We start from the raw sequence: 27,238 nt of genomic DNA, 5'->3' as shown, positions 1-27,238 counted from the left end.
ACACACACACACACACACACACACACACACACACACACACACACACACACACACACACACACACACACACACACACACACACACAGGGCAGCGTGACAAGAGGACAGACGGATCAGCTGAGATGAAGCAGCGACGAGAGACAGAGGGGAAAGCCCCTCTCCAGCCTATGTGCTCGCATGGTGAACGACACCGAGTCGAGTAGGGTATATCTGCAGAGCCGCACGGCCAACGTCTGGGCGGGGCTTCGTGGCTTGTACTCGGTTTGAGGCGGGTCTTCGGGGCTTGTACTCGGTTTGACTGGGCGGGGCGTCAGGGCTTGTACCTTGTCTTGTTTCCTGTAAAACCCGGAAGTAGTCAGTTTGTGCTGTTTATTTTTAACCCTAACCCTAACCTTAACCTTAACCCTAACCCTAACCTTAAAGGAAAATTCCAACATTTTGGGAAAGTAGCTTATTTGCCATCTACCCTGGACTCCTGGAGTTAGACAAGAAGATACATACCCTTTTTCGTCTCTGTGCATGCAGTAGGAGTAGGAAGACACGCACCGTTAGCCTAGCTTAGCATCAGTCACTGGAAGTAGGTTCCTCCATTAGCCTAGTTCCAAACGTCTTCCTACTCCTACTGCATGCACAGAGAAGAAAAGGGTATGCATCTTCTTGTCTAACTCCAGGGTTCCCAAAATGTTGGAGTGTTAAGATACATACCTTTTTTTTCTCTGTGCATGCAGTAGGAGTAGGAAGACACGCACCGTTAGCCTAGCTTAGCGTCAGCCACTGGAAGTAGGTTCCTCCATTAGCCTATCCCAACGTCTTCCTACTCCTACTGCATGCACAGAGAAGAAAAAGGTATGTATCTTCTTGTCTAACTCCAGGGTAGATGGCAAATAAGCTAATTTCCCAAAATGTTGGAGTTTTCCTTTAACCTTGATTGATTGATTGAAAACTTTATTAACAGATTGCAGAATGGGTACAGTACAGTACAGCTCAATACATACAATTGTTAAGAGGATGCAGACCAGAGAAAGACTTTCGTCTTGTTTACATCAGGGTCCCCCATTTTCAATTCATCATAACATATATGACACACACAACATACAGATAGACAGTACTGCTACATCTATACATTTATGACATACCAGATTTGCAAATACAGTACTGTTTGTGATACAAAAAGAGACCAGAAAAGAGAGTATATACATTTTGACTGTATATTGGAGGAGGTTGGGTAGATGGGATGGGGGGGGGGGGGGTAGGGGGTGAGTGGGGGACACTGTACACTGTACATTGGAATATTGACAAAGCCATACTTGGTAATTTACTGTACATGGGAGGGGGTTGGGTTGGGACATTTGCAGGGGCCAGTTTCGAATTGCAGTCTCCCGTAGGTGTTCTTTGAGAGTGTTTTTGAAAGTGGGTAGTGATTCACATTCCTTTACAGCTTTGGGTAGGGCGTTCCACATTGATGTGGCATAATTGCAAAACATGTTTAGTCCCTTGTTTGAGCCGAATCTGGGTTTAACATGATTTGTGGAGCTCCCTCTGGTGTTGTGATCGTGGTATTCACTGACCTTTGGGAAGTATTTTGACATGTACATGGGTACCTTAGTCATGTAGTGTATCTTGTAGACCAGGCCCATTGCAAGTTGCTGTACTCTGTCGTCTACTCTAAGCCATCCTAGGTTGTCAAGGCACTGAGGCATTGATCAGCCTGGCGGCTGAGGGGAAGAAGCTCAGTCTGTGTCGAGCTTTCACAGCCAGAGGGGAGCAGGGTGAAGAGGCTGTGACCAGGGTGGGATGGGTCGGCCATGATCTTCCTCGCCCTCTTCAGCGCCCTGGAGTCGTGCAGGGACCTGAGGGAGGGCAGGGGACAGCCGATCACCCTCTCCGTGGAGCGAATCACCCGCTGCAGCTTGGCAAGATATTTTGCTGCTGCAGCGGGGAACCAGGAGATGATGGAGTGGGTGAGGATGGACTCAATGATGGCCGTGTAGAATTGGGCCATCATGGTCCTCAGCAGTTTATATTTCTTCAACTGCCGGAGGAAGAACATCCTCCCCTGGGCCTTCTTGAGCAGGCCCGTGATGTTGAGCTCCCATTTCAATTCCCGGGAGATGGTCATGCCGAGGAATCGGCATGACTCCACGGAGGTCACCTGAGTGCCTCCCAGTATGATGGGAGGGGGCAGGGCTGCTTTCTTCCTTTTTTTTTTATTTTATTTTTTTATTATTTTTTAAACACACATATAAACAAACATGACAACACACGATAAGATACACAAGCATTAATACACAGTGTATATCCAATGAAATTACCATTTATACCAATGTCTTATACAGGATATACCCCTAATACCTGTTATCTAAAAACCTACACACATATGCTCCAGCTCGAACCCCCCCCTCCCGGACCCCTCTTTGGATAGTACCTCCATTATCCCTCGCTCCTAACCAGACACTACCATTATAAGCTAGCTTTTATTCTCTCCACCACTTCTAACCACATTGTCATTTTGGATTGCTTTCTTCCTGAAGTCCACTACCATCTCCACTGTCTTTTGAGCATACTGTGACATCACAAATGTTCTAGAATGTTTGATTATGACATCATACTGTGACATCACAAATGTTCTAGAATGTTCTATTATGACAAATAAATGTAAGGTTATAAAAATGAACATAAACATTCATATAATACAATAACCTAAATACAGCTAAGTCCCATTGTATTCTGAAATGTAGACCTAAACAGTGTAGCCAACTAAGCCAATAGAAATAAGGTATAACTCATGAGTGCTTTGGCTCCTATATTACATTTACATTTAGTCATTTAGCTGACGCTTTTATCCAAAGCGACTTACAAGTTCTGTACGAAGTCATCAGGAAGGGCACAACTCTATCAGCTGAGTAACAATGTTCATCAAATATTGAGTGCTACAGTGTAGGTTAGTTTTATTAGGACAAGTGCATGACAGTAAGGTTAGTTAGGGTTAGGTTATTTTTTCTTTTTTTTTTCAATTCAGATAATGGTTGAAGAAGTGCGTCTTTAGTCTACGGCGATATTAACCCTAACCTTAACCCTAACCCTAACCTTAACCCTAACCTTAACCCTAACCCTAACCTGCAACACGGAACACAGAAATGCAAATGCTGTCGAGTCCTCACTGCTTGTAAAAATAAACAGCACAAACTGACTACTGCACAGTCAAACCGAGTACAAGCCCGAATGCACAGTCAAACCGAGTACAAGCCCCGAAGTCCCGCCTCAATCCGAGTATAAGCCACGAAGCCCCCCCCAGACGTTGGGCTTGCGGCTCTGCAGATATCCCCTATTGGCCGAGTCTGACATCTCTGGTGTCGGAGGAAAGTCTACCTCTAGGAGGACTCTCACGCTAGCTTGATCCTGACTAGTGATGGGATGGGGTCATGAACCATGGTTAAGAGATGGTTGGTTCCTTTTTTTGTAAAGAGGCAGTCGCTGTTTGAATTGAGTTTTTTTTTTTTTTTTTTTTTTTTTATTATTGCAAAACAAAAAATTATTAAAAGTCAGTACTCAACACACAATGCATAATGAAACTTTCAGTAAAGGTGGTTATAATATATGCAAGTACAGAAACAGGATAAAACAAAAATAGTCTATAATAACATTTTAGCCGTATACAGTGTATATCCAGCGAAATTACAATTATATAAATGTTAGTATATAATATACCCCTAATACCTATTTTCTAAAACCCTACACACATATGCTCCAGCTCAAACCCCCCCCCTCCCAGACCCCCTCTTGGATAGTACCTCCATTATCCCTCACTCCTAACCAGACACCACCATTATAAGCTAGCTTTTATTCTCTCCACCACTTCTAACCACATTGACATTTTGGATTCATTGAGCCCCAGAATTCTTGCTGTAGATATTTCTTGATATATCACATCAAGATATGTAAGAAACCACACTTTTCGGCAAATTTTTTCCGGTTGAAACCAACGTGATGCGATCAGTTTTTTAGCTACTGTGATACCCGATAAAACCAATCTTTTTAGTTGTGGATTCACTGCAAACTCAAAAACATCATTCAATAGTAATACCGCGGGGTGTACAGGTATATTCCAAAATACGAGTGTTGATAATTGTTGGGATACATCTTTCCAGAATGCCTTAACTGGTGGGCAGTCCCAATACATGTGCATAAATGTTCCTTCGTCCCCATTTGTACATTGGGAGCATTTGGAGTCTTGTATAAGCCCCATTTTGCACAGCCTTATAGGAGTCAAGTATGTCCTGTGAATATAGTTCAGATTGATTTGTTGATGATCCGGGTTCCTTGATGTAAGTCGGACATTTGCCCAGGCTCCTTGCCAATCAAAGTCATATTCCAGGTCTGGTATATCCCTCCTCCAGACAGTGTCTATTTGAAGGGTTTCATACGAGGACGTTAGTAATTGATAATAAAAACTTGATACAAAACCTCCCAATGTATCTCTTTCATAGAAAAATTTGTGGTATCTGTGGTGTTCAATTGGTACGAGTAATGGAACACCGTGAGATCTCATACAAAGTCGTAACTGTATGTAAAAAAGCCATGTGGACTCGGTGAGGTTAAACTTTATACATATTTCGACATAACTACAGAGGCCCTTGTTATTAAAAATATCCCCTAATGTGTGTATGCCTTTCTCTTCCCATATAGGGAATCTTATAGGTCGTTTTCCCATTAAGAGTGCATTGTTATTGAATATGGGAGTGTGATTATGCCATTCTTGAGGGTTAGGATATTTCTTTTGTGTTTCCCGCCATGTTCTGATTGCATGGGTAATTATTGGGCCAAATTCTCGCTCACAATGCTTGATTGAAAGTTTAGTGTGTGCTATGTCTTCCAGTCTCTGTGGGGCTACCATGTTTTCTTCTAATTCTCTCCAAGATACCAAAGCCTGGGGATCAGACCATATCTTCACTGGTCTTAAAGTGAAGGCCTTAAAATATTGTAAAAAATCTGGGACTGCCATGCCACCGTCTGCTTTATTTCTCTGTGCGGTGGATCTTTTTATGCGAGGTGGTTTGTTATTCCAAATAAATTTGTATGTGGAGGTTTGTAATCTTTTCCAGTAGCCCTCTGGAGGAGGTAACGGAAGCATTGAGCTGAAGAAATTGATTCTTGGTAATACATCCATCTTCTTAACTATTGATACCCTTGCCTGTACTGAGTTTTTAAGTTTTGCCCACCTGTCCAGGTCGTCTTTGATTTTGTTCTGTATTTTTGTGTAATTGTGCTTCACCGTTTGTCTTATGGTGGGAAATATTTCCACACCCAAGCATCTGAAATGTTTGACCATGGGTATCGCACCTGGGAGGGTTGTGTCTTTTTTTGCACTGGTGTTAAGAGGAAGAAACGCCGACTTAGGCCAATTTATTTTAAATCCCGATAAATCACCAAAGTTTTCTATCAACTTGAGTATATGCGGCAATGTGTTGTTGGGGTTTTGCATGAACAATATTACGTCGTCCGCATATAAACTAATTTTAAGATGTGTGCCCTTGATTACTATTGGTTCTATGTGTTGGGATTGTCTTATAAATTGTGCTAAAGGTTCTAATGATAGATCGAATAGTCCGGGACTAAGAGGGCAACCCTGTCTGGCTGAGCGTGATACCGGAAAGATATCGGAGATGAATGTGCCTGTTGTAATCCTGGCCGATGGGTCCTTGTATAGTACTTTAATCATATCAATTAATCCTTTTCCTAACCCCATCCTTTCTAATACTGCCCATAGAAACGACCATTCTAACCTGTCAAATGCTTTCATAGCATCCAGGGATAGTATCGCCTTAGGTGTGTTGTCCTCTTTGTCAGCATCTAGTACGTGCAGTATTCGCCTTATGTTATCATTGATCAGACGACCTTTTATGAAGCCTGTTTGGTCCGGATGGACTAAAGACGTCATATGCTTTTGCAATCTGATGGCTAATATCTTAGAGTACAGTTTGACATCGGTTCCAAGGAGGCTTAAAGGACGGTAACTACCGCACTCAGTGGGGTCTTTGTCTTTTTTGTGAAGAACTGAAATGAGTGCGGTATTTTGGTGTTTATGGAAACTTCCCTCTTTGACTGAGTATAAGATCATATTTAGTAATAAGGGTCCAAATATGTCCCAGCAAGAAATGTACATTTCTGATGGGATACCGTCAATTCCCGGAGCCTTGCCGTTTTTCATTCCGGATATGGCCTCCTTGAGTTCTTCTAATGTGATCGGTACTTCTAACTGTTTAGCGTCTTCCTCCGTTATTTTAGGGAGAGTAATTTGATTAAGATATGTGTCTAATTTGTCTTGATCAAAGGTCGTTTCTGAATTATATAAATCGGAGTAGAATTCTTTGAATGTATCGTTTATTATTTTGGGTTCTGTTACTAGAGCTTGTTGTTTCCTAATGGCAGTTATATCTGCAAATTTTGCATTAATTCTTAGTCGCATGGCTAATAGGTGACTAGGTTTAGAGCCTTGGAAGTACTGCTGTTGTCTTGTGCTGCGTATTTGCAATTCCGATTTTTGTCTGTATATTGCTTTGATCTCTGTCTTTAGAATGTTTACTTGGTTTTCTAGTCTAGTAGAGTTGTTGTATTTTAAAGAATTAAAAAGCGTTGAGTAAAGCGTTTCCATTTCAGATAGTTTTGTGTTTTGATTTTTGCGCAATATGGAGGAAAATCTATCCGAGAAATCCTTAATCATAGTCTTTACCGACATCCATAATATTCTGGGATCTTGCACCGAGTTAGCATTATCCCGTAGGAATATTGTGAGGGCTTCTTTAATTTGTGTAATGAATTCATTGTTGTTAAGCAGCATAGAATTAAAACGCCATCTTGGGGCCCGGGAAGATAGTGTACCAAATGTTGCTTTCAGGATTAAGTAGCAGTGGTCTGATAGCGCATTGGGTGTCATTTCCACTTCATATTTATCAAATATTCTCGGGGATGCAAAGACGTAATCAATTCTGGATAGTGTGTTGTGTCTCGACGAACGACAGGAGTACTTGCGGGTCATGGGGTTAAGTGAACGCCATAAATCAGTTACCCCTGTTGATTTCGACCAATCTTTTAATGCTTTAGATGAATTTTTTTGTTCGCTGGAAAAGGTAAGGTAAGTTTTGTCCATCCTTGGGTTCCAAATGGCATTAAAATCCGCACCTATTATATATGAGTATTCGGGATGGTTTAACATTTCTCCGGTTAGTGAAGTGAAGAAACCCACTTCGTACAAATTTGGGGCATATACCGCTGCTAATGCAATTTTCCTGTTATTGTGTATAATCCTAGCTATAGTTATGCGCCCCTCAGCATCCGACCATACCCCTTTCAATTCGATATTTAATTTGCGTCTGACGACTATGGCTACCCCTCTAGTTCTCGTAACAAAAGAAGAGTGACTAATATTATGGTATATGTTATCCGCTAACGTATTTATGTCTTCCTCTAAAATGTGCGTTTCGCTTAATAAAGCCACGTCCACATGTTCTTTTTTCATCAGTGTGAGCACGCTTTTGCGTTTGTGTTGTTTGTTTATCCCTCCGGTGTTCCATACCATTATATTCAAACTAGCCATAATCTATGCATGTTTTTGTGTAGTTTTTGGTAATGTTTCTGGAGTGTGAAGCTACAATAGATGTACATCCAATTAATGAGGTCCCGTTGAGAGCTGAGCTTAAAAACATATATATATACAAATAAAAATCCCCTAATTTCCCTTCACCCAGAAAGTCGTACAGGCCTGTGTTCCAAGAACACATCCTCCGCGATTGACTTTCTCCCCTAGTCCACCGGATTGCCCAAACTGAGCATTGTAATCTTAATCTACCTATGCTAATTGCCATAGGATCTAACATTTCCATTCTATTGCAATAGAATGTCGCTTTTGGTCTTGCACCTTCCCTTACTGTAATGAAGTGTTGTGATAAATGACAGAAAAAATAAAATAAACAATAAAAAAAGAGAATAAACTATTATCGACATATTCATTTGAACCCTCTACTAACGTGTGGAAAATAGGAAAAAAGGAAAAGATTGTAGAGCAATATTGACACCTTAATGTGAAGAACATTGGAAAAGAACAATGTAAGTTAAAATATATTTTAAAAAATATAGAGTAATGAGAAGAAAAAATTAAATAAAATAAAAATCAATGGAAAGATATAGATAAGGAATGAGAGATAGAATAATTATCAACGTGGAGAAGCCACTAGTCTCGAATTAACATATTAGATAAGATAGAAAAGCAGCGCCTTTTAGAGCTTCAATGTGCCTTCAATGGAGTGATTACTTAAATTGTTAGAATAACCTTGTAGTGTTCATACGTTTAAGTGTGGTTAATTTTTAAAATATTATTAAAGACTGATAGAACTTCATTTAATTTGTTATCTGCTATGTGTATACACACCGGATGTTTATTGTTAGAGTTGTAGGCTTCGTTGTCATGGTGCCTTATATTCTAGAAGGTTGTAGAGTATGCTAGTGCCTAGACTATTTTATGTTCCAGAATGATCTAAGAGACCCAGGGCATTTGAGCGATAAACCCAGAATATTCCAGATAGATCTTTTTGCAAAGATATGTATTTGTCTCCTCCGAGACCAGAGTCTGAAATTATAATGTATTATGAATCGTATTATACACAATACACATTGTTATAGACGGCTTGCATATCGTCTGCTACCTTGATGAACACAATAAAGTCATTCTAACACTGGTATACAATGAGAAAGAGGCTTATATGTTTCCGACATTTTCGCCCTGCCTTGGGTTATTTGCTCCAATTCGATTCAGAAAATCCTCAGCTTCCATAGGTGTGTGTATATCTGACCTGCGACCGTCACTGCCCACGAATGATAACAGCGCTGGGTATGATAGCCTTGGCTTGTAACCGGCTTTGAACAGCTTTTGCATCACAACTTTGTATGGTAGACGTCGGTTGATGGCATCTTTGCTCAAATCTTCGTAGATAAATATTGGTTTACCATCATAACTCAGATTCCCACGTTGGTTGCGAGCATATTTGATGATGTCATCCCTTGTTGTAGTCTTCCGCAGGGTGACAATGATGACTCTTGGCCCGTTGATTCTTTGCCCCCGAGAACCGATTCTGTAAACTTGTTCCACTTCTGGCACTTTGTTTGGATCGATGTTATTCAAAATCGTTGATAACACTGTTGGAAAGTTGGGATCTTCGCAGTTTACTGCTTCTTCAAGCCCTACAATGCGGATGTTATTTCGCCTGTGGTAGCGTTGGGTTTCTAGTTGCCTCTCCGCCGCTTCGTTTTTAAGCCCTTGTATTTCCCTCCGATATTCTTCTTTCACTCTTTCCATCTCATTCCCCATCTCTGTCATGCCACCCTCGTTCGCCTTGACTGCCTTTGTGATTTCTGTCACCGAATTCTCCACTGTCGTGATTCGCATGGACTGTAAAGCGACCGCTCTCATAACCTCTTCGAATTTAGTATCGATGTGTTCAACGTGTGCTTTGAAAGCGACCATCTGTTCTTTTATCAGGATAGTCAGAGAGTTGAAGTCGGGTTGTGTAATTGAACTGCTTGTGTCAGTTGATGTTGTTGGAGCAGTGAGGGCTCCGATGGATGATTTTGCTATTATCTTCTCAAAATCGCCTGCTTTTTCCTTCACGGTATTTTTTTCTGATGTTCCTGTTATGTTGTCATCTGTTGTCTCCCTCTCGGGGACAGTTGTCTTTGTTCCCTGTGTATTCTCCTCTATATTCCCCGCGCCGGGGCTCACCAACGGCTCTGCCACCGCGTCGCTTGTCTTTGACCGAGTTTCAATCTGCGCCGTTAGATTTGCCGTTTCTTGTTTCTTTCCCGTCCTTTCCTTATCCCTAACCATGTTGTCTTTTGATATAGTTAGTAGAAGGTCTTATCAATACATACGATGTGGTCTAATCTCTTTTGGTACTGTCCAAATAAGGTTTTTAAACGAAATTAACGATAACGGGAGCGGAGCTGTAACCAATTGCGTGCGCTACATATTGCAGCTAAACCGGAAGTCCTTGAATTGAGGTTTTCAAGGGAAAGGCTGTGAGATTTTACTCAGATTCAGATTCTGATTATTTTATTGACCCAGCTTTTTTTAAATGTACATACACCCAGAAAGACGCAAGATTCTTGTTTTTCCTGGCTCCTCGACCTTAGTATTGTAAACACAATACACAACAATCTATACAAACTATACAATAGAAGGTATGTGTTTTTTACAAAGTAAAAGCGGATAAATATATATTTTTTTTATTATTCTGCAGTGTGTGTGTGTGTGTGTGTGTGTGTGTGTGTGTGTGTGTGTGTGTGTGCGTGCGTGTAATACGAGTGCTTGTGTGGTGTGTAAATCACTGAGGTCGCCAAACCCGTAGGCGGGTTTACAATTATCACAAAATAGCTCAGACCTCAGAGGGTTTTAAGGTGCTTTGTGTGTAAGGGGACCTTTTAAGTGAAATGTCACAAGATTGAGAAGAAAGTGCAATCCCATGATGTCATGAAAATGATATTGCCTGCCCTGAGATGATTAGAAGTTGATTGAAGGATTTTTTTTTATCCACTTTTTCTCCCATTTTCTATATTTTCTCCCATCCCAATTTCGTATCATCCAATTCAACCCTCCCCTGTCACGAACGCTGTTTCTTGCCTCCCACAAGCCGGCTGCAATGTGGACTAAGTCATACATAGCACAAGTCCCCTCCGGTACTTGAGGTAACAGCAGTCGCATATTTTCACCTGCGAAGCTCGATCTCTCAGTGGCGAGGAGTAACGCGTGGGAGGCTCACGCTGCCCCCGACACTTTCTGATTCTACTGCGCAGGCGCACCAACCGACCTGTAGGAGTCGCTGTCCACAACGCCCGATCCCCACCCATCAGTTTCCCACCCTCTAATACTGCCAATTGTATTAGTACGGACGACCAGCCAAACTGAAAACAATGTGGAGAGCTGGATTCGAACACGCGAACCCAGCGTCTCCACATTGGTGGCGAGTGCCTTGCCCACTACACCACCTAGCCGCCCTGATTGAAGGAATTTGTATGGAGAGTCAATTTCTTGTCCCTTTATTAATGATCTAAATACGTGACAAAAGAAAACAACACAGATAACAGCAACAACAAAAAGTGTGGGACATTTCAGGACATGTCTCGTGGAAAAACAAGATAAGATATTCCTTTGTTGATCCCCTTGGGGAAATTCAGGAAATGTGCAGGATAACAACAGAAATCTCAGTGGCATTTCCCCTTCAGAGTGACGGAGGCAGATTGTCGTTATGCAATCTCTCTTCCTCTCTCCCCAGGGTCTCTGACAGAGTGTTACGACGAGCTGGGCAACCGCTACCAGCTTCCAGCCTACACGCTGTCCCCGCCCCTCAACATCATCACCGAGACCACCAATGAAAACGAAGCCACCGAACATTCAGAGAAACAAGCTCCGCCCCCTCCACCCAAGCAGCAGTTCCAGCTGCGAGTGCGCTTGTCGTCAGGTAAGAAGGCCCTGATAGCTGGCCTCTGAAACCCCAAGATATCAGATAATCCATATCTCCACACCATATCTCCCTAGATGTCGAGCGTGTTAACACTTCCTGTAACTGAGGGGTACAATTCCCTGACTGTATTGTTAGATATGATATTTAATACCACTACCTCATGTACTTTAACTTCTGGCCACCCAGTACAAGATATAAGTATGATGAACACTTTCCCACCTGATGAAACGAACCAACACAAATGTACCAAATCGAAGGTTTAATACAGCAAAGGGTGTATACAACGATCACTTAATTACATTTATGATTTGAAATATGGAATATGCACTTTTATGGCAAATGAGTATTCGTAGGTAAATCAACATTGAATGTCCAATCTCTGGTTGCGCAGGGAGTAAGTATACAACCTGGAATATTTAGGAAACGATAGCGATGGTACTTAGATGATTATAGCTGGATACACTAAGGGGGGGGGGGGGTCCCGCTGGTTGTAAGACAGTAGGAGGGGGGGGTTAGAGAAGCCGCTGGCGGTATCCCATCTGGCCGACGGTGTCTTGGGAGAATCCAAAGTCTTGGACACGGTGCCCACAGAACCTCGGACCGCAGACGAATACAGCTGGACCCTCTGTGGAACGGTATCTGCCGGTCCACAACGGAGAGACGTGAGGCGACCTCACGTGTAGAGCGCCGTCTCACCTGGAGTCCTCTCCGGGGGGTAATTCCAACACTCAGCAGTGTTGGCCTTTATCCATGGAATAATCAAAGCACACAAAGCATAATCCAAGCCGTGGAAGGCTCGCCGTCGTCTGGGTAGAGTAATCCAATATACAGGTCCAGTCGCTCTTGGCCCGGAGCTCCTCGGATGCAATCACCACTAGGGGTCTGACCAGCCTGGTTAAGCGTCCAGATAACGTCAGGAACGATGGGGGTACAGATAACTGTAGAACTCTAACCGAACGATGCACCATACATAAATAGACTATTATTAGCTTAAAGGGGTTATGCACTGCTATTCCTAGCACTATTTGGGCAACTTTACACACTTCCTGTGAGTCTATGTAACACATCTGTAATTTTTATTCCAAAAATAATCATTGTTTTATATTTCTAATCTTGTACTCAAAACCAGCATTTTTCAGCCTCATGAAAGCAGGCTATTATTGGCTTGGCTCCACCCATTCTGGCAGAATGCTTTGAGTGACAGCCACCCACCAAATAGCTCCGCCCATCTCCCCGTCAGAGATTAGGTTTCAGGTTACATACAAATATGGTATGTCATAAATATAGAGATGTAGCAGTACTGTCTATCTATATATATATAATATGTTACCATGAATTGAAATTGGGGGACCCTGATGTAAACAAGACGAAAGTCTTTCTCTGGTCTCCATCATAGCAGTACTGAGCAGTACTGTAGCAATACAAATATGGTATGTCATAAATATAGAGATGTAGCAGTACTGTCTATCTATATATATGTTACCACTATTTGTAAAAGCCACAACCACGTTACCATATTTGTAATAATGTAAATCATTGTGTCGTTGTACATATTGTGTATACACCGTTAGAAGCTAACATAGCTTAGCTTGGTAGCTATTGTGCTAACAACATATCCCGACGTCCGGCTCGCTGGCCGGCATGCACGCCCGACACAAAATGGTTCTCTCCTCTCTGTACACCCCCGTCCCCACGGGTACCCTGCCGGGGAGCCCATGGACGCGACAACGGCAGCAGCCGTAGGGTGCTCGAGCCCGCCGTAACGCTAGTGGTACACAATAGCTATGAGCTAACTAACGCTACGGCCGCCGCTGTTGTCGCGTCCACAAGCTCCCCGGCAGGACACCCGCGAGAACGGGGGCACACAAGGAGGAGAGAACCACCCCAAATCGAGCACTCATGCCGGCCGACAAGCCGGACACCGCGGTTGTTGTTAGCACAATAGTAGCCCACTGTGATGCACCGAGTGGGCCACCATTGATCAACATGCAGCGATGTGTAGCTTGCATGATGCGTGTGCAGTGCTTTGCCACACAGGTCTGAGAAGAGGACCTGCACATGATAGCAACCGGGAGCGTCGCGGAGCATTCAGCCTGCTGGCTACCTAGATCCACTTCAACCAGCCGAGCGTCGGGAGCTCCAGCAGCTTGTCGATGTGCTAATAGCCTGGAGCCAGCTACCGTTAGCTTGCAGAGGCTATTAGCACACCGACAAGCTGTGTAGCCAGCAGGCTGAATGCTCCGCGACGCTGGTTGAAGTGGATATAGGTAGCCAGCAGGCTGAATGCTCAACGACGCTCCCGGTTGCTAACGCCGGCCCCGGCTGGTGCTAAGTAGCTAGCGATCGCTCCCGAGTCCCGAGAGCTAACGCCGGTCTGTCTGTCGAAGACCGAGGGAACCGCATCAGGCTTCAGCTGATTAGTGATCTTCTGGACAAACCTTCCACCCTGCAGGTAGCAAGAATGGAGGCGGGCATTACTAAAACCACAGAGCCAATCACATCACCGTGCGCTATAAACAGCGCCCTGTGACGTGCACCAGGTCGTCAAATCAACATGACCTGATTTACTAGAGGCAAAGAGGGGATGGGCTGTAGCTGAGGAATTCGCCAATATAGTATTTAGGCCCAAAAACACATTGATACGAACTCCTATTACTATAATACAATGCTAGAGACTGAAAAATGACATTTATAATGCATAGCACCTTTAATAGAATACGTCCAACTCGACGGTATGGTGCCAAACTATGACCATTCAACTATTAATCTACACGATATCTCAATGCCTATTCTGGGCCAAGTAGGCCTTACTACACCGCACGTGCGTCGTGGGGAGGCTTTTGCGTCTGTCACTCTGTTGGAGGGTAAAGAACTGGACTAAAAGAAAGTTCTACTTTACTGGCGCCATATATATATGCGCTATGAACAAATAGTACCATACGTATTTCGCCCGACATATTACTGCGCGGAACCGGGGGTTTGCCTCGACATGTTAGGCGGCACGATTGAACTTGGACCTAGGGGTATGGCAACCTGGCGCCAGGTTCTCGTCCAATGGTAGAATGAAACTATTATGGGCTGTTTAGTAGAAACGGGGATATTCAATGCATATTGTACAAGGAATATACAGGGGATATCAAACGATATACAAATACAATTAAATATATATATATAAATAAATATACATATTCGGTTTAATCTGATCCTTCACAACAGCCGCCCCCTAATTAGTCCCACCTAATTAGCTAAGCAGAGACAGATTAACCGCACTGTCTACCACTCAAGGTCCGCTGTAAGGGTCAGTCAACTCACAAAGTCATAGGGTCATGGTCATCATCGATAGTATCTGGGAGTCGGGGCAGTTCTATTAGCCTCGCCACGGGACGTGTGTAAGTGCGCCCTTGGACGAGTACTTCAGCTGCTCGGACCTTGCCATCGGCACCGGTGATCACTTTGCTTACGCGGCCAGCCGGCCACATAGCTCTGGGTAGTGACTGGTCAATAATCATGACGACTGTTCCTTCTGTCAAATTGTCTCTCTCTTTTACCCACTTCTGGCGGGTCTGTAGAGACGGTAGGTAGTGAAGTAGGAAGCTGCTCCAAAACTTGTCAGCTAGTACTTGGCTGTACCTCCACATTCTTCGGCCGTTCGCTTCTTCAGGCCTGTACATTGTCTGGGGTAGCGCGGGATCCAGCCGCCCCATCAGGAGTGTGTTGGGGGTGACTGGGTCGACATCTGCTACATCACTGGAGACGTAACCGAGGGGATTTGAGTTCAATACTCCCTCGATCTCCGTGAGGACTGTCATTAGGACTTCCTCTGCCACAGTCTGGGCTCCGAGTACGGCGTACAGGGCTGTCTTTATAGAACGTACTTCTCGTTCCCAGGTTCCACCGAAGTGGGGTGCGTTCGGGGGATTAAACTGGAAGTCAATCTGGGCTGGAGCGAGGTGGGTCTTAAGTTCTGGGCCCATAGCTTGGAAGCTCTCTCTCAGCTCTCTTTCTCCGCCTTTGAAGTTGGTCCCGTGATCAGACAACAATGTAGACGGTTTTCCTTTCCGTGAGGTGAATCTCCGGAAGGCCATAAGGAATGAGTCTGTGCTCATGGTCGGAAGGAGCTCGATATGTATCGCTCTGGTGGTCATGCATTTGAATACAATACCCCACCGCTTCTCGGTGCCTCTTCCTCTCTTTATATACAACGGGCCAAAGCAGTCCATGCCTGTGGAGTGGAATGGCTTGTCGCCGATTCGGAGGCGACAGGGGGGTAAGTCAGCCATCCGTGGTATGCTGGGCTGCGCGCGCCACTTACGGCAGTCTAGACAGGTTCGCTGGAAGCGCCGTACTGCTTCTCTCCCTTGCAATATCCAATAACGACGTCTGATCTCCGCGAAGACTCTCTCTGCTCCTGCGTGGTGTACATCCTCGTCGTATTTCTTTATGATCAGCTCTGTGACCTTGTGTCGGCTGTTCAAGACGATCGGGTACTTAATGTCATATGGTAGATCGGGGGCTCTCCGCAGGCGACCACCCACTCTGATGAGATTATGTGCGTCACTCTCTGGTGCCAGGTGAATCAGTCTGCTGTCTGATGGGACGGGGTTTCCTCCCTGTAGACAGTCTAGTTCATCGGGGAACGAGTCTCTCTGGGCTCGTTGTAGTAGAAGAAGCTCTGCTTCTTCGTAGTCAGCTGCTGACATGTCAGTGGGGGACTGAATCCCTGGGTGGTGCCGCAGGAATGTTCTTTGTTGCGCACTCTCTAGGGTAATGCAGTCATCTATGTTGGGGTCTGTGGAGGCGACAGTGCTCAGTCCACAGAACATAGGTTTCTTGTTCTCGGCCTCCTCGTTACTTGCTTCCCTCGGGGTGGGCGTAGGCCAATCTCCTTCCGGGAGCTTGAGGAATGCTGGTCCGTCACTGTAGATGTTGCGACTGGTTAGGTCATCTAGGGACATTCCCCGGGTGATGACGTCAGCTGGGTTGTGTTTGGTGTCCACATACCGCCAGCTTGCTTCTTCTGTTAATTCTTGAATCTCGGTGACTCTGACTCCCACGAAGACCTTGTATCTGCATGAATCAGACTTGATCCATGTGAGTACTGTCGTGGAATCTGACCACAAGATTGTTCTATGCACCGGAATGGTGAGTTCACGTTGGATTAACGTGGCTAGATGTGCTCCTGCGAGGGCTGCGCAGAGCTCTAGACGTGGGATAGATTGTTGCTTACGTGGGGCTATTCTTGAGCGGGCCAGGATGAAAGCAGTGTGTATCTTTCCTCCCATCTCTTGGGCACGCAAATAGGCCACCGATCCGTAGGCTACTTCGGAGGCGTCGCTGAAGACGTGTAGCTCAATCTCGCATGTCTCTGGCCTCACTGTGGATGGGAAGTAGCTGCGGCGTATATTGACACCTGGGAGTGAGCGGAGTTCCGTCTCCCACTCTCTCCATGTTGAGGCAAGGTGTGCGGGTATTGGGTCGTCCCAGCCCTGGTCCTTGTCCCATAGTGCTCGTACAATCATCTTTGCCCTGGTGGTGTAAGGTAGAATACATCCCAACGGGTCATATTGTCTGGCGAGTGTTCTGTACACACTCCGTCTGGTGGTCGGTATCGCCGCCGACCTTCCCTGCTCTGGAGCCAAGGGTTTGTGTCTATAGTGGAGCGAGTCTGCTCCGAAGCGCCAGACCAATCCTAGTGTCATTTCTTGGGCTTCTCCTGGGATTGTCGCCATCCAGGTCTCGCTGCTGGCAGCCTTGTCCGCGGAGGAGAGGCTGCGCAATACTTGCGGGTCGCTGCTGGCCCACTGCCTGAGATCAAAGCCGCCTTTGATTAGGGAGGCGCGTAACTTGATTAGGAGAGCCTCGGCTTCTTCTTGAGTCGAGACGCTTTGTAAACAGTTGTCCACGTAGAAACTGTTCTTCACACTGTGTTGGACCTCTTCATCTGCTGTTGGGTCCTCTGCGTCTCTCTGTGGGCTGGTACCGGCAGGGCACCATAGCCAGCTGGTCCAGGTGCTATTCCTCGGGGCTGGTCGTGCGTCGTGCTCACCCGTGAGTAGAGTCGGGGGGCTGTAGCGCAGCGCCGCGGGGGTATAGCCTGGGCTGCACTGGACCTCCTGGTCCGGTGGAGTACTGTGCTGTCGTCGGGCTTGGTTCTCCTCCTCTCCCTCTTCTTCCTCTATCAGATCTTCCAGATCCTGTAGTGGTTTATCTTGCTTCTCCGCAGTGTATGCCGCTCCTTCCTTGTAGCTGGGTCTCGCTTGGACCGGTATGGGAAGGGGGTCTGCGGGGGGTCTAGACTCGGTCTGTTGGTCAAGTTCAGGGTCGCTTGCTCGTTGCGGTGACGCTGCTCTTGACTGTTGTCTCGACGAGTTCCTTGAGCCCCTGGCGGAGGGAGAGGGAGTTGTCCTTTTGATCAGCTGCTCTATTAGTTGCGCTTGTAGTCTGTCGCGCTCTGCGTCTCTTTGGGCACCGGCAGCGGCGCGCTGGGCGTCGGCCCGGTCTCTTGCCATATTCTCTTCCATCTGGAAGCGTCTCATCTCCAGACGTGTGCGCTGTTCTTCGCTCCGTTGCTGTGCTTGGAGGTGTTCGCGCTCGCTGGTCGCCTGCGCTTGGAGACGTTCGCGCTCGCTAAGCGTCTGTGCTTGGAGCCGATCGCGTTCGGTAGAGGCTGTCAGGCTGACGAGGAACGCCTGTTGTAGTGTCCTCTCCGCTTCGCTGGGGGAAGGCGGTAGTGGAGGTGAGCCGCTCCTGCGTGAGCCGCTCCTGGGGGTACTCGTTGGGGAGTCCTGGAGCTCTAGTTCCTCGGCGCTCTCCTCCTCTTCTTCCGTGCAGAGTTCTCTCTCTGTAGGGTTGTCTTCCTCCCGGGGCTGTTCGGGGACTACTTCTTGAGTAGTGGCGGGGGGTAAAGGCATGTCAATTCCCTCCTGGTCCCCACCGTGAGCTTGGTCAGTTGCATTAGGACCTACTAGGGGCTCTGTGGTCGGGGAAACCTGGTCGTTAAGGTCAGACATAATTTTACTTTCTACTTTTACCGCGTTTACTGTTTGTCGAAGGCTAGGTAGTTGACTGACAGTGTAAGCCTCTAAGTACTGAGGTGTCTGTCGTCTGCGCCGCGGGCGTTCTAGGTTAGGAGGATCGTTTCGTGGAGTGTTCATCATAGGCCATTTCGATATTAATAACACTATATTAATATTACACTAGTTACCCTCCGGCTCGAAGGACCAATTGTAACTGAGGGGTACAATTCCCTGACTGTATTGTTAGATATGATATTTAATACCACTACCTCATGTACTTTAACTTCTGGCCACCCAGTACAAGATATAAGTATGATGAACACTTTCCCACCTGATGAAACGAACCAACACAAATGTACCAAATCGAAGGTTTAATACAGCAAAGGGTGTATACAACGATCACTTAATTACATTTATGATTTGAAATATGGAATATGCACTTTTATGGCAAATGAGTATTCGTAGGTAAATCAACATTGAATGTCCAATCTCTGGTTGCGCAGGGAGTAAGTATACAACCTGGAATATTTAGGAAACGATAGCGATGGTACTTAGATGATTATAGCTGGATACACTAAGGGGGGGGGGGGGGGGGTCCCGCTGGTTGTAAGACAGTAGGAGGGGGGGGTTAGAGAAGCCGCTGGCGGTATCCCATCTGGCCGACGGTGTCTTGGGAGAATCCAAAGTCTTGGACACGGTGCCCACAGAACCTCGGACCGCAGACGAATACAGCTGGACCCTCTGTGGAACGGTATCTGCCGGTCCACAACGGAGAGACGTGAGGCGACCTCACGTGTAGAGCGCCGTCTCACCTGGAGTCCTCTCCGGGGGGTAATTCCAACACTCAGCAGTGTTGGCCTTTATCCATGGAATAATCAAAGCACACAAAGCATAATCCAAGCCGTGGAAGGCTCGCCGTCGTCTGGGTAGAGTAATCCAATATACAGGTCCAGTCGCTCTTGGCCCGGAGCTCCTCGGATGCAATCACCACTAGGGGTCTGACCAGCCTGGTTAAGCGTCCAGATAACGTCAGGAACGATGGGGGTACTGATAACTGTAGAACTCTAACCGAACGATGCACCATACATAAATAGACTATTATTAGCTTAATAGAATACGTCCAACTCGACGGTATGGTGCCAAACTATGACCATTCAACTATTAATCTACACGATATCTCAATGCCTATTCTGGGCCAAGTAGGCCTTACTACACCGCACATGCGTCGTGGGGAGGCTTTTGCGTCTGTCACTCTGTTGGAGGGTAAAGAACTGGACTAAAAGAAAGTTCTACTTTACTGGCGCCATATATATATGCGCTATGAACAAATAGTACCATACGTATTTCGCCCGACATATTACTGCGCGGAACCGGGGGTTTGCCTCGACATGTTAGGCGGCACGATTGAACTTGGACCTAGGGGTATGGCAACCTGGCGCCAGGTTCTCGTCCAATGGTAGAATGAAACTATTATGGGCTGTTTAGTAGAAACGGGGATATTCAATGCATATTGTACAAGGAATATACAGGGGATATCAAACGATATACAAATACAATTAAATATATATATGTAAATAAATATACATATTCGGTTTAATCTGATCCTTCACAACACTTCCTTTGTTCAATTCTCCTTCGAAGTTGCTGCTCCCTGCAGTTGGAACGAGATGCAAAATTGTTTGAAAATGGACACATTGGGTCTCATTCCCGAAATTTTTTCAAAGATATATTCTGGAAGACTTATCTTGGAACCACTGAGACATAATCTATGACAAGTACACTCTGAGTCCTGAACGTGCTGGTAATATGTCTTAAGTGGCTGAAACGGTCGCAGAAATTATATGATCTGATATCTGCTTGGAGAATGGCATTCTGTCTTAAACTCCAAAGCGCGTTCCCGTTCAGCTCATTTGCATACAAAACAACGCCTCCATATCTCCTTATAAGGCAACTGGTGACGCAGCTGTGTGAAATGGAATGGCGGAAGTGCTTTGCGAGCCGCGTGATTACGAAACCTAGCGTCAGTCAGTGCCAATCAGAGAGCGTCTCCGAGAAATGCGGCTAGGTTTCGTAATCACGCTTGCGCCCATCAAAACTAGATTAGATTAATGTATTGGCATCATATACAGCTCGCGGCACACACCTGCCGCAGCGCGCGCGCACACACACACACACACACGCGCGCACGCGCAGTACTGTATATGAATGAATGAATGACATATAATATATATAGCCTACGGCGGGCGTAATGAATGAACGCAGTATGCAGCTTATTATTCCATAATTAAGCCCATAGGCTACTGTTCATTCGTAGGTGCACACAAGACTTGTTATGGAATATTAATGCATTATTTATTTATCCACTGTCATTTCAGTGTTGGTGTATAGGCTATATAGTGTATTTCAATATAAGTTTAATTGATTAATGATATATTCGAAGGAATGCAGGTTTATAGTTATATCAACCCCCTCCAATGTACAGTAAATGACCAAGTATGGTTTTGTCAATATTCCAATGTACAGTTTTGCTTGTACAGTGTAAGTCTATCCCCCACCCACCCCTCCTACCCAACCTCCTCCAACAGTTTCTACGTCAAATGTACTCTCTTTTCTGGACTCTTTTTGTATCACAAACAGTACTGTATTTGCAAATCTGGTATGTCATAAATGTATAGATGTAGCAGTACTGTCTATCTGTGTCGTGTGTGTCATATATGTTATGATGAATTGAAAATGGGGGACCCTGATGTAAACAAGACGAAATTCTTTCTCTGGTCTGCATCCCCTTATGTAATTGAGCTGTACTGTACTGTACCCATTCTGCAATCTGTTAATAAAGTTTTCAATCAATAAATCAAACAAAGGTCTGTCCCATTGTATACCAATCAATGGGATACATTGCATGTTGACCTGCATTCTTTCAAATGTATATAATTAATCATTAAAACAGATGTGTAACAAATAAGAAATACAAATTCCACAGAAGGCATTAAATTATTATTATTTTCAATCATTTCACAATAATTGCATAATTGTGTTTGAATATCTGAGTAATTAAAGTAATTATACATTTGTCCAAAATAGCTGGTTCAGATATGGTTAAGCAGCTGCCCTGTGATCAGATGAATCCATATTATTTATTTTTCCGACATCAAATGCGTAATTTCTTATCGTACAAATATTGTCATATTTATTTTAATTATGATTAAGTAATTAATTCCAAGGAGGCCTGTAGCGTTGACGTGAAGGAATCACTATGAGAACACAGTCTGTCAAGTTATAATAACATTTTAAATTAGTCAATCAATCATGAGATTTGATCGTGGGCTGAGAGCATATTTAAGTGTGCTCCTCAGCACTCTTAAATCTGCTCTCAGCCACGATCAAATAAGATCTCAGGAAAGTTTGGGGACTCCCACTCCCAGACCTAATATGTCTTAAATGGGCCGAAATCTGGCTAAGACGAAATATTTTGTCGTAACTTCATTCGGGAATGAGACCCATTGATCCTATCTTTTGAGGACTCTATCACAGAGTTGTTTACACACATCTGCAAGTTGCAACTGTCACTCAGCCTTTTAACTAATTTGTCTATTCTGCTTCATGTATTACATACCTTGTAATTTTATCTGGTTGTTTGTTTGATGTGTGTTTTAATTATTTCCCTTATCTCTGTGATGTATGTATCGTCTGTCTCTTTTATATTTTATTTTAAAAATGGTTGCCCCCTGCCTGGTTAAATACACGTTAAATTTTTTTTTTTTAAGAAATCCACAAGGTATTAACGTCTCATCTACCTCTAAAGGAGTGTTTCTAAAACTTTGGATCATGATGATGCATTCTGGCCACAAACAAACTTTTTTTAAATTCTTTATTAAAGAGCAAATGGGTCCAAGAGCAAATGTTTGTTCCTGGTCTGAAAATGTTTCCTGGGCTGAAATCCCTCCTTTAACACTTTCCGTGCCAGCCATGCGGTGCCCCGGAACCCTGTTGCGTGCCACCACCCACTTCAATGATAGAGCTCTCATATTTGCGAATGCATAAACTATATCTTAAATTATGGCTATGTGTCTAATATGGCTGTCACTTGTTTGCAGTCAACATTGTCGAAACGGATTGTTTTTTTAATCGGTTCATTTCCGTTTTATACCATTTTGAAAAACTTGTTTTTTGAAAGTTTCAGGAAAATATAAAGATTCTGTGATAATCGCCCTTTAGTGGAATACACTGGAATACACAAAAAACGTTGTCATTTTTTGGCCTATTTATGAATCGTTTTCAAATAAACGCTAGATTATCGATAGTATATGTGTACTTATGCACGCTATAGAAGCGGGCTGAAAATCGATTATCCATTTCCTGATCAGCACACACACACACGCACACACACATAGGGCCCACGTTGATATACTGTATCTGTGAAAAAAGCTCTGATTATTCCAAGACTGGTAAAATAGATTCCTTACCTCAGACCAGATGTTCTCCAAAAAGATTATTCCAATTCCTGATCGCCATTCCAAATATCGATCGCGTTTATTGATCCAACGCTGGGTACTGGAAACACACATTATCCGCTGTTCTGGTGGTCGGCAATGACTTCGATCGTCTCGGGTTACTTGTCTGACAAGTAAAATGTGGAAGCAGGATTTTTTTTCCCCATGCGTTTCATTCAATCCAATCCAAAGGGGTGCAGTGCCATCCGGAGAGACGATAGGGGGCGGTATTTTCCCAATGGAGCTCAGAGAGAGTTCCAGTGGTAACGTGAGGCTAGATTGATGAAATATGAATGGAAATTATTATTATCGCTAATAAAAATAAAAAAAAACGACATCTCTCGTCATTGGCACTGAACGGTTGGCATGAACTAACGAGAAATCTTGTTGTTGGCACTCAAAATTGGTTTCTGTGATCCTGCTGTTTTCTTATAGCATCAGTTTGGGAGTTTGTGTTCAGAAGAAATCTGCAACAAATGTATTTGTATGTTATGTCTTTAGCAGATCAGGATATGCATCACAGCTACGTCCAGTAGGGGAATGATTTTGGATTCACGACTATCGAGTCGAGTCGTGTTCGAAAATGAATGTATCCACAACAAATGTTTTTGACTTGTGTTTTGGGCAGGCAAGGACCTGCGTCTGACCGCCAGCATGGCCGACTCCATCTTCCAGCTGAAGAAGCAGCTGGAGATCCAGGAGGACATCGCCGTGAACCAGCAGAGGTGGTTCTTCTCTGGGAAGCTCCTCACTGACAAGACCCGGCTCCAAGACACCAAGATCCAGAAAGCCTTTGTCATCCAGGTCATCATCAACCCCGAACCTCCAGTCATAATAAACTGAAGAGAGAGAGAGAGAGAGAGAGAGAGAGAGAGAGAGAGAGAGATTGGTAGCTACTGCACTGCGTGGAAACTTGTATCTTTTCTTTTTTGTAAAAAGTTTTGTTTGCTTTTGTATCGCTCCTTTTTTTGTATTTTTCCTTTTTTCTTAATGAAGTGAAAGAACAATCATTGCAAAACACTGAATCACTGTAGGTAGAAAGTAGAATCCTAGGATGCTGTCCGCCTGTCTTTCTGTCTTTCTGTCTGTCTTTCTTCCTGTCTGTCTTTCTGTCTGTCTGTCTTCCTGTCTGTCTTTTTGGTCAGTAACTAAATTCACCCGCCGCTTCTTCACCTCTGTATTCGTGCTCGTGCTCCATTGTAAACCACGAATACATTCTGCCTGGGAATCCAGACGAATCCAGATAAGGAATAAGCCATTCTCCTTTTGAGATTTCTGCCCTCTGATTTAAAAGACAGATGTCAGAAACCTACATTGGAAACGTGTAAATATTTGTTTCAATGTGCATCTGATCATGTAAATATGTACATAATATATCTAATTAATGCACAATGTATTTTCGAATCACAATTGTATTATGCACAATAGTATGGGAATTTTAATTGGATGATCAAGGGACATAATACCTTTTTACAAGAATGTAGTGTTGTTTCATCCTCCCAATCAAGTGTGGATGAAATGCTGGTAGTTTTGTATGCGCAATATGATGCTCACTGTACTTAACCAAATTGTGAATAAATATTGTTCATGTAAATCAAATATTTTCAGAGTAAGGGTCTTTAATTTAAAAACTACCAGTGGAAAAGGTGCCAAATATGTCCCACTATTTGAATTATTAATTACTTTTATGAAAGAAATGCTACAGTAGCCTATGTATCCATTTTAGGAAAAATAAAACATTACCTGTCATTCATTACTCTGTACTCAAATACAGACATCTACACCCACAAACATACTGTCTTGCAAAGGAAAGTAATAACGGCTAAGTGACTTCAGTAGAGTAAAACAGCAAGCACTGTCTCAGTCAGTAAAGATTTTATTAGAGTCGTATCTTATCAAATGATACACATCTCCTTTTGGATCAAACCCCTTCAACTAAGCTCTTTGGAGTCGAACACTAATTTGCTTGAATGTACAGTGCAGTAAGGTTTAACTTCCAAGTGTTGGGTAAGTTACTTTTAAAAAGTAACTAGTTACAGTTACTACTTCCAAAAAGTTACTAAATTACTTACTCAGTTACAAATTATAAAAGTAACTAGTTACTTCAGAAAGTAACTATTGCGTTACTCAAGATTTTTTTTTACATAAACAACATACACAAATCTAAACTATTTGAATGTTGCTGTGGGACAAAGTGAGACTAGCCTCCAATCAAATGCCATGTATGTAGATATTATAATTACTATGTTTATATATTGGACCATACAAATACAAACACAATAGATGTTTTGGAACTTTTGATATGTATTGCCCCTCAACAGGGCAACATTAAATTACGCTTGTTAAGCACTGTTGAAGTGCCACAAACTTCAAACTAGTGACACTTTTTATATTGACATCCTGTTACCTCTCTGTCTTATGTCACTTGTATGATGTACTATTATGATTATAATTATGATGCACTTGTATGATGTATTATGGACCATGTATACAGCCATTGTTCCGTTTTTTGTTAGAGTGTGGGCTGCTGGAATGTGGCTACAGTGTGCCGACCTTGAACGTCTGTGAGGAGAAAGTGGACCACTTCTGCATGGTTTTAACCCTTTCCTATCACACTATCATACTTTTTGACTACATTTAAACTACATGTGTAATGTATAAACATATAAACCAATGATTAATGTAACGCGACTATTTTAAAGTGACAAGTAAAAAGCCGCTGAGAGGGCTTGGGCAGGGAGATCTGTCCGACACGCGAGTCCAATGAATGAGCCTGAGTCAGTAGCTGCAATTCAAGGGTGTTTATTTCAGCCTTCGGTTACATGCTCTTGCAGATGTTATATGGATTTCGATGGTAACTGGGTAACGTAATGCGGTCAACAGAAATATAGGCACCCTGCCTCACCCTCTCTCTGTAACAAACAAACACTGAGTGGTTCCCAGACACAGGTGATATTAATTACCCTTCTTCCCACACCTCCAGACAGACACACCCACCACCACTGGTGACAAAGTGACATGCACCTCCCTGCTCCCACAATTAAGTATATGTTTACTGTATTGTACATGTATATATATATCTATATCTATATCTGTAAACTTAGACCAGTGCAAAATGCACAGTCATGACATTGATGTATGTTGTAGGGGTTTTCCACAACACAAAGTAATCTGTTACTTTCCTAGTTACAGTAATGACTGGAAGAGGGAGGAGTGGTTATCCTTACTGATCGTGTGTTTGGCTGATAGAATGACATCAATGTTTTCAAAACCAATAAGTAAGAAGTTTTGCTATGATGCAGACTGGGGTAGGCATGTAATTCCAGCCATGCACGCTGATTGGTATTGTACTATCGAAAGAAGGAGTGTTTTATCTTTGCTTGCAATATGAGCTACAGGACTGTGTATATAAGGTACTGCTCGCTCGGCTTGCGAGAGAGAGATTTTTTTAGCACCAGACCTGGTTGAGCGGTGTATTGGAACCTGGTCTGGCCGTTGCGCAGAGTATTTCTCCCTATGAGAAATACTCTATACTCTAGATTATACTATTTTTACTGTTTTAGATTTGAAGAGCTGTGCTAGGCTATTAGCTCAATCTTCAGTGATGATTTTCAAACCAGAGAGTTTTTATTGTTCTTTTTGAGAATGATGTTGTTGTTTTATATTCCTGGATTGGATTTTTCCAAGACAGTATTTTTGTAACTACTTTTTCTAATTAAACCAACTTTGTTAAAATACTTTTATCCAACTCGTGGTCTGCGTTCCTTTATCACCCCATCACAATCTTTCAGGGCGCTGGCAAACGCCTTGCTTTCATCTGAGGTAATTATGTTCTGGTAGCCTGAAATACAGATTAAATCAATTGCTGGTTACTGCTTATAGCTAAAGTTATATCAATGACTATTCAGTAATTCTTACAGTACGTCTGTACCCGGGTTGGAGTAAAAAAATATGGCTTTGACGCGGATACCTTTGTATTGAGTGTGTTTTCAACCTGGCTTAATGGAAATGATTATTAATATTATACGCTAATATTACACCATTATTAATAGTACTATTACATAGTAGTGCTGTGAATATGACTATTCAATGAAAGGAGTTTTCCCACACAGACATTCAGTTTATTACAAACGATGAAGAGGTTAACAACTCTTCTACGCTTATATTTCATAGTCACTAGATAAAACTAACCAGTGACTATGAAATAAGCGTGATTAGGA

General features: G+C 43.6%; 1 protein-coding gene across 1 annotated transcript in view; it reads left to right on the top strand.

The window, feature by feature from the left end:
• Window positions 1-26,530, top strand: part of ubtd1a (ubiquitin domain containing 1a) — a 95,066-nt gene extending 68,536 nt beyond the window's left edge. Inside the window, exons 4-5 of the mRNA XM_084322208.1 lie at window positions 11,321-11,506; window positions 23,647-26,530. Of these exons, the coding sequence (XP_084178334.1) occupies window positions 11,321-11,506; window positions 23,647-23,861 (401 nt within the window). The 3' untranslated portion in view covers window positions 23,862-26,530. The remainder of the gene's footprint in view (window positions 1-11,320; window positions 11,507-23,646) is intronic.
• Window positions 26,531-27,238: the final 708 nt, after the last annotated feature.

Source organism: Notolepis coatsorum (genome assembly GCF_963971535.1).
Source record: "Notolepis coatsorum genome assembly, chromosome: 9".
NCBI classification, from domain to species: domain Eukaryota; kingdom Metazoa; phylum Chordata; class Actinopteri; order Aulopiformes; family Paralepididae; genus Notolepis; species Notolepis coatsorum.
This window is presented reverse-complemented; position numbering and strand designations above follow the sequence as displayed.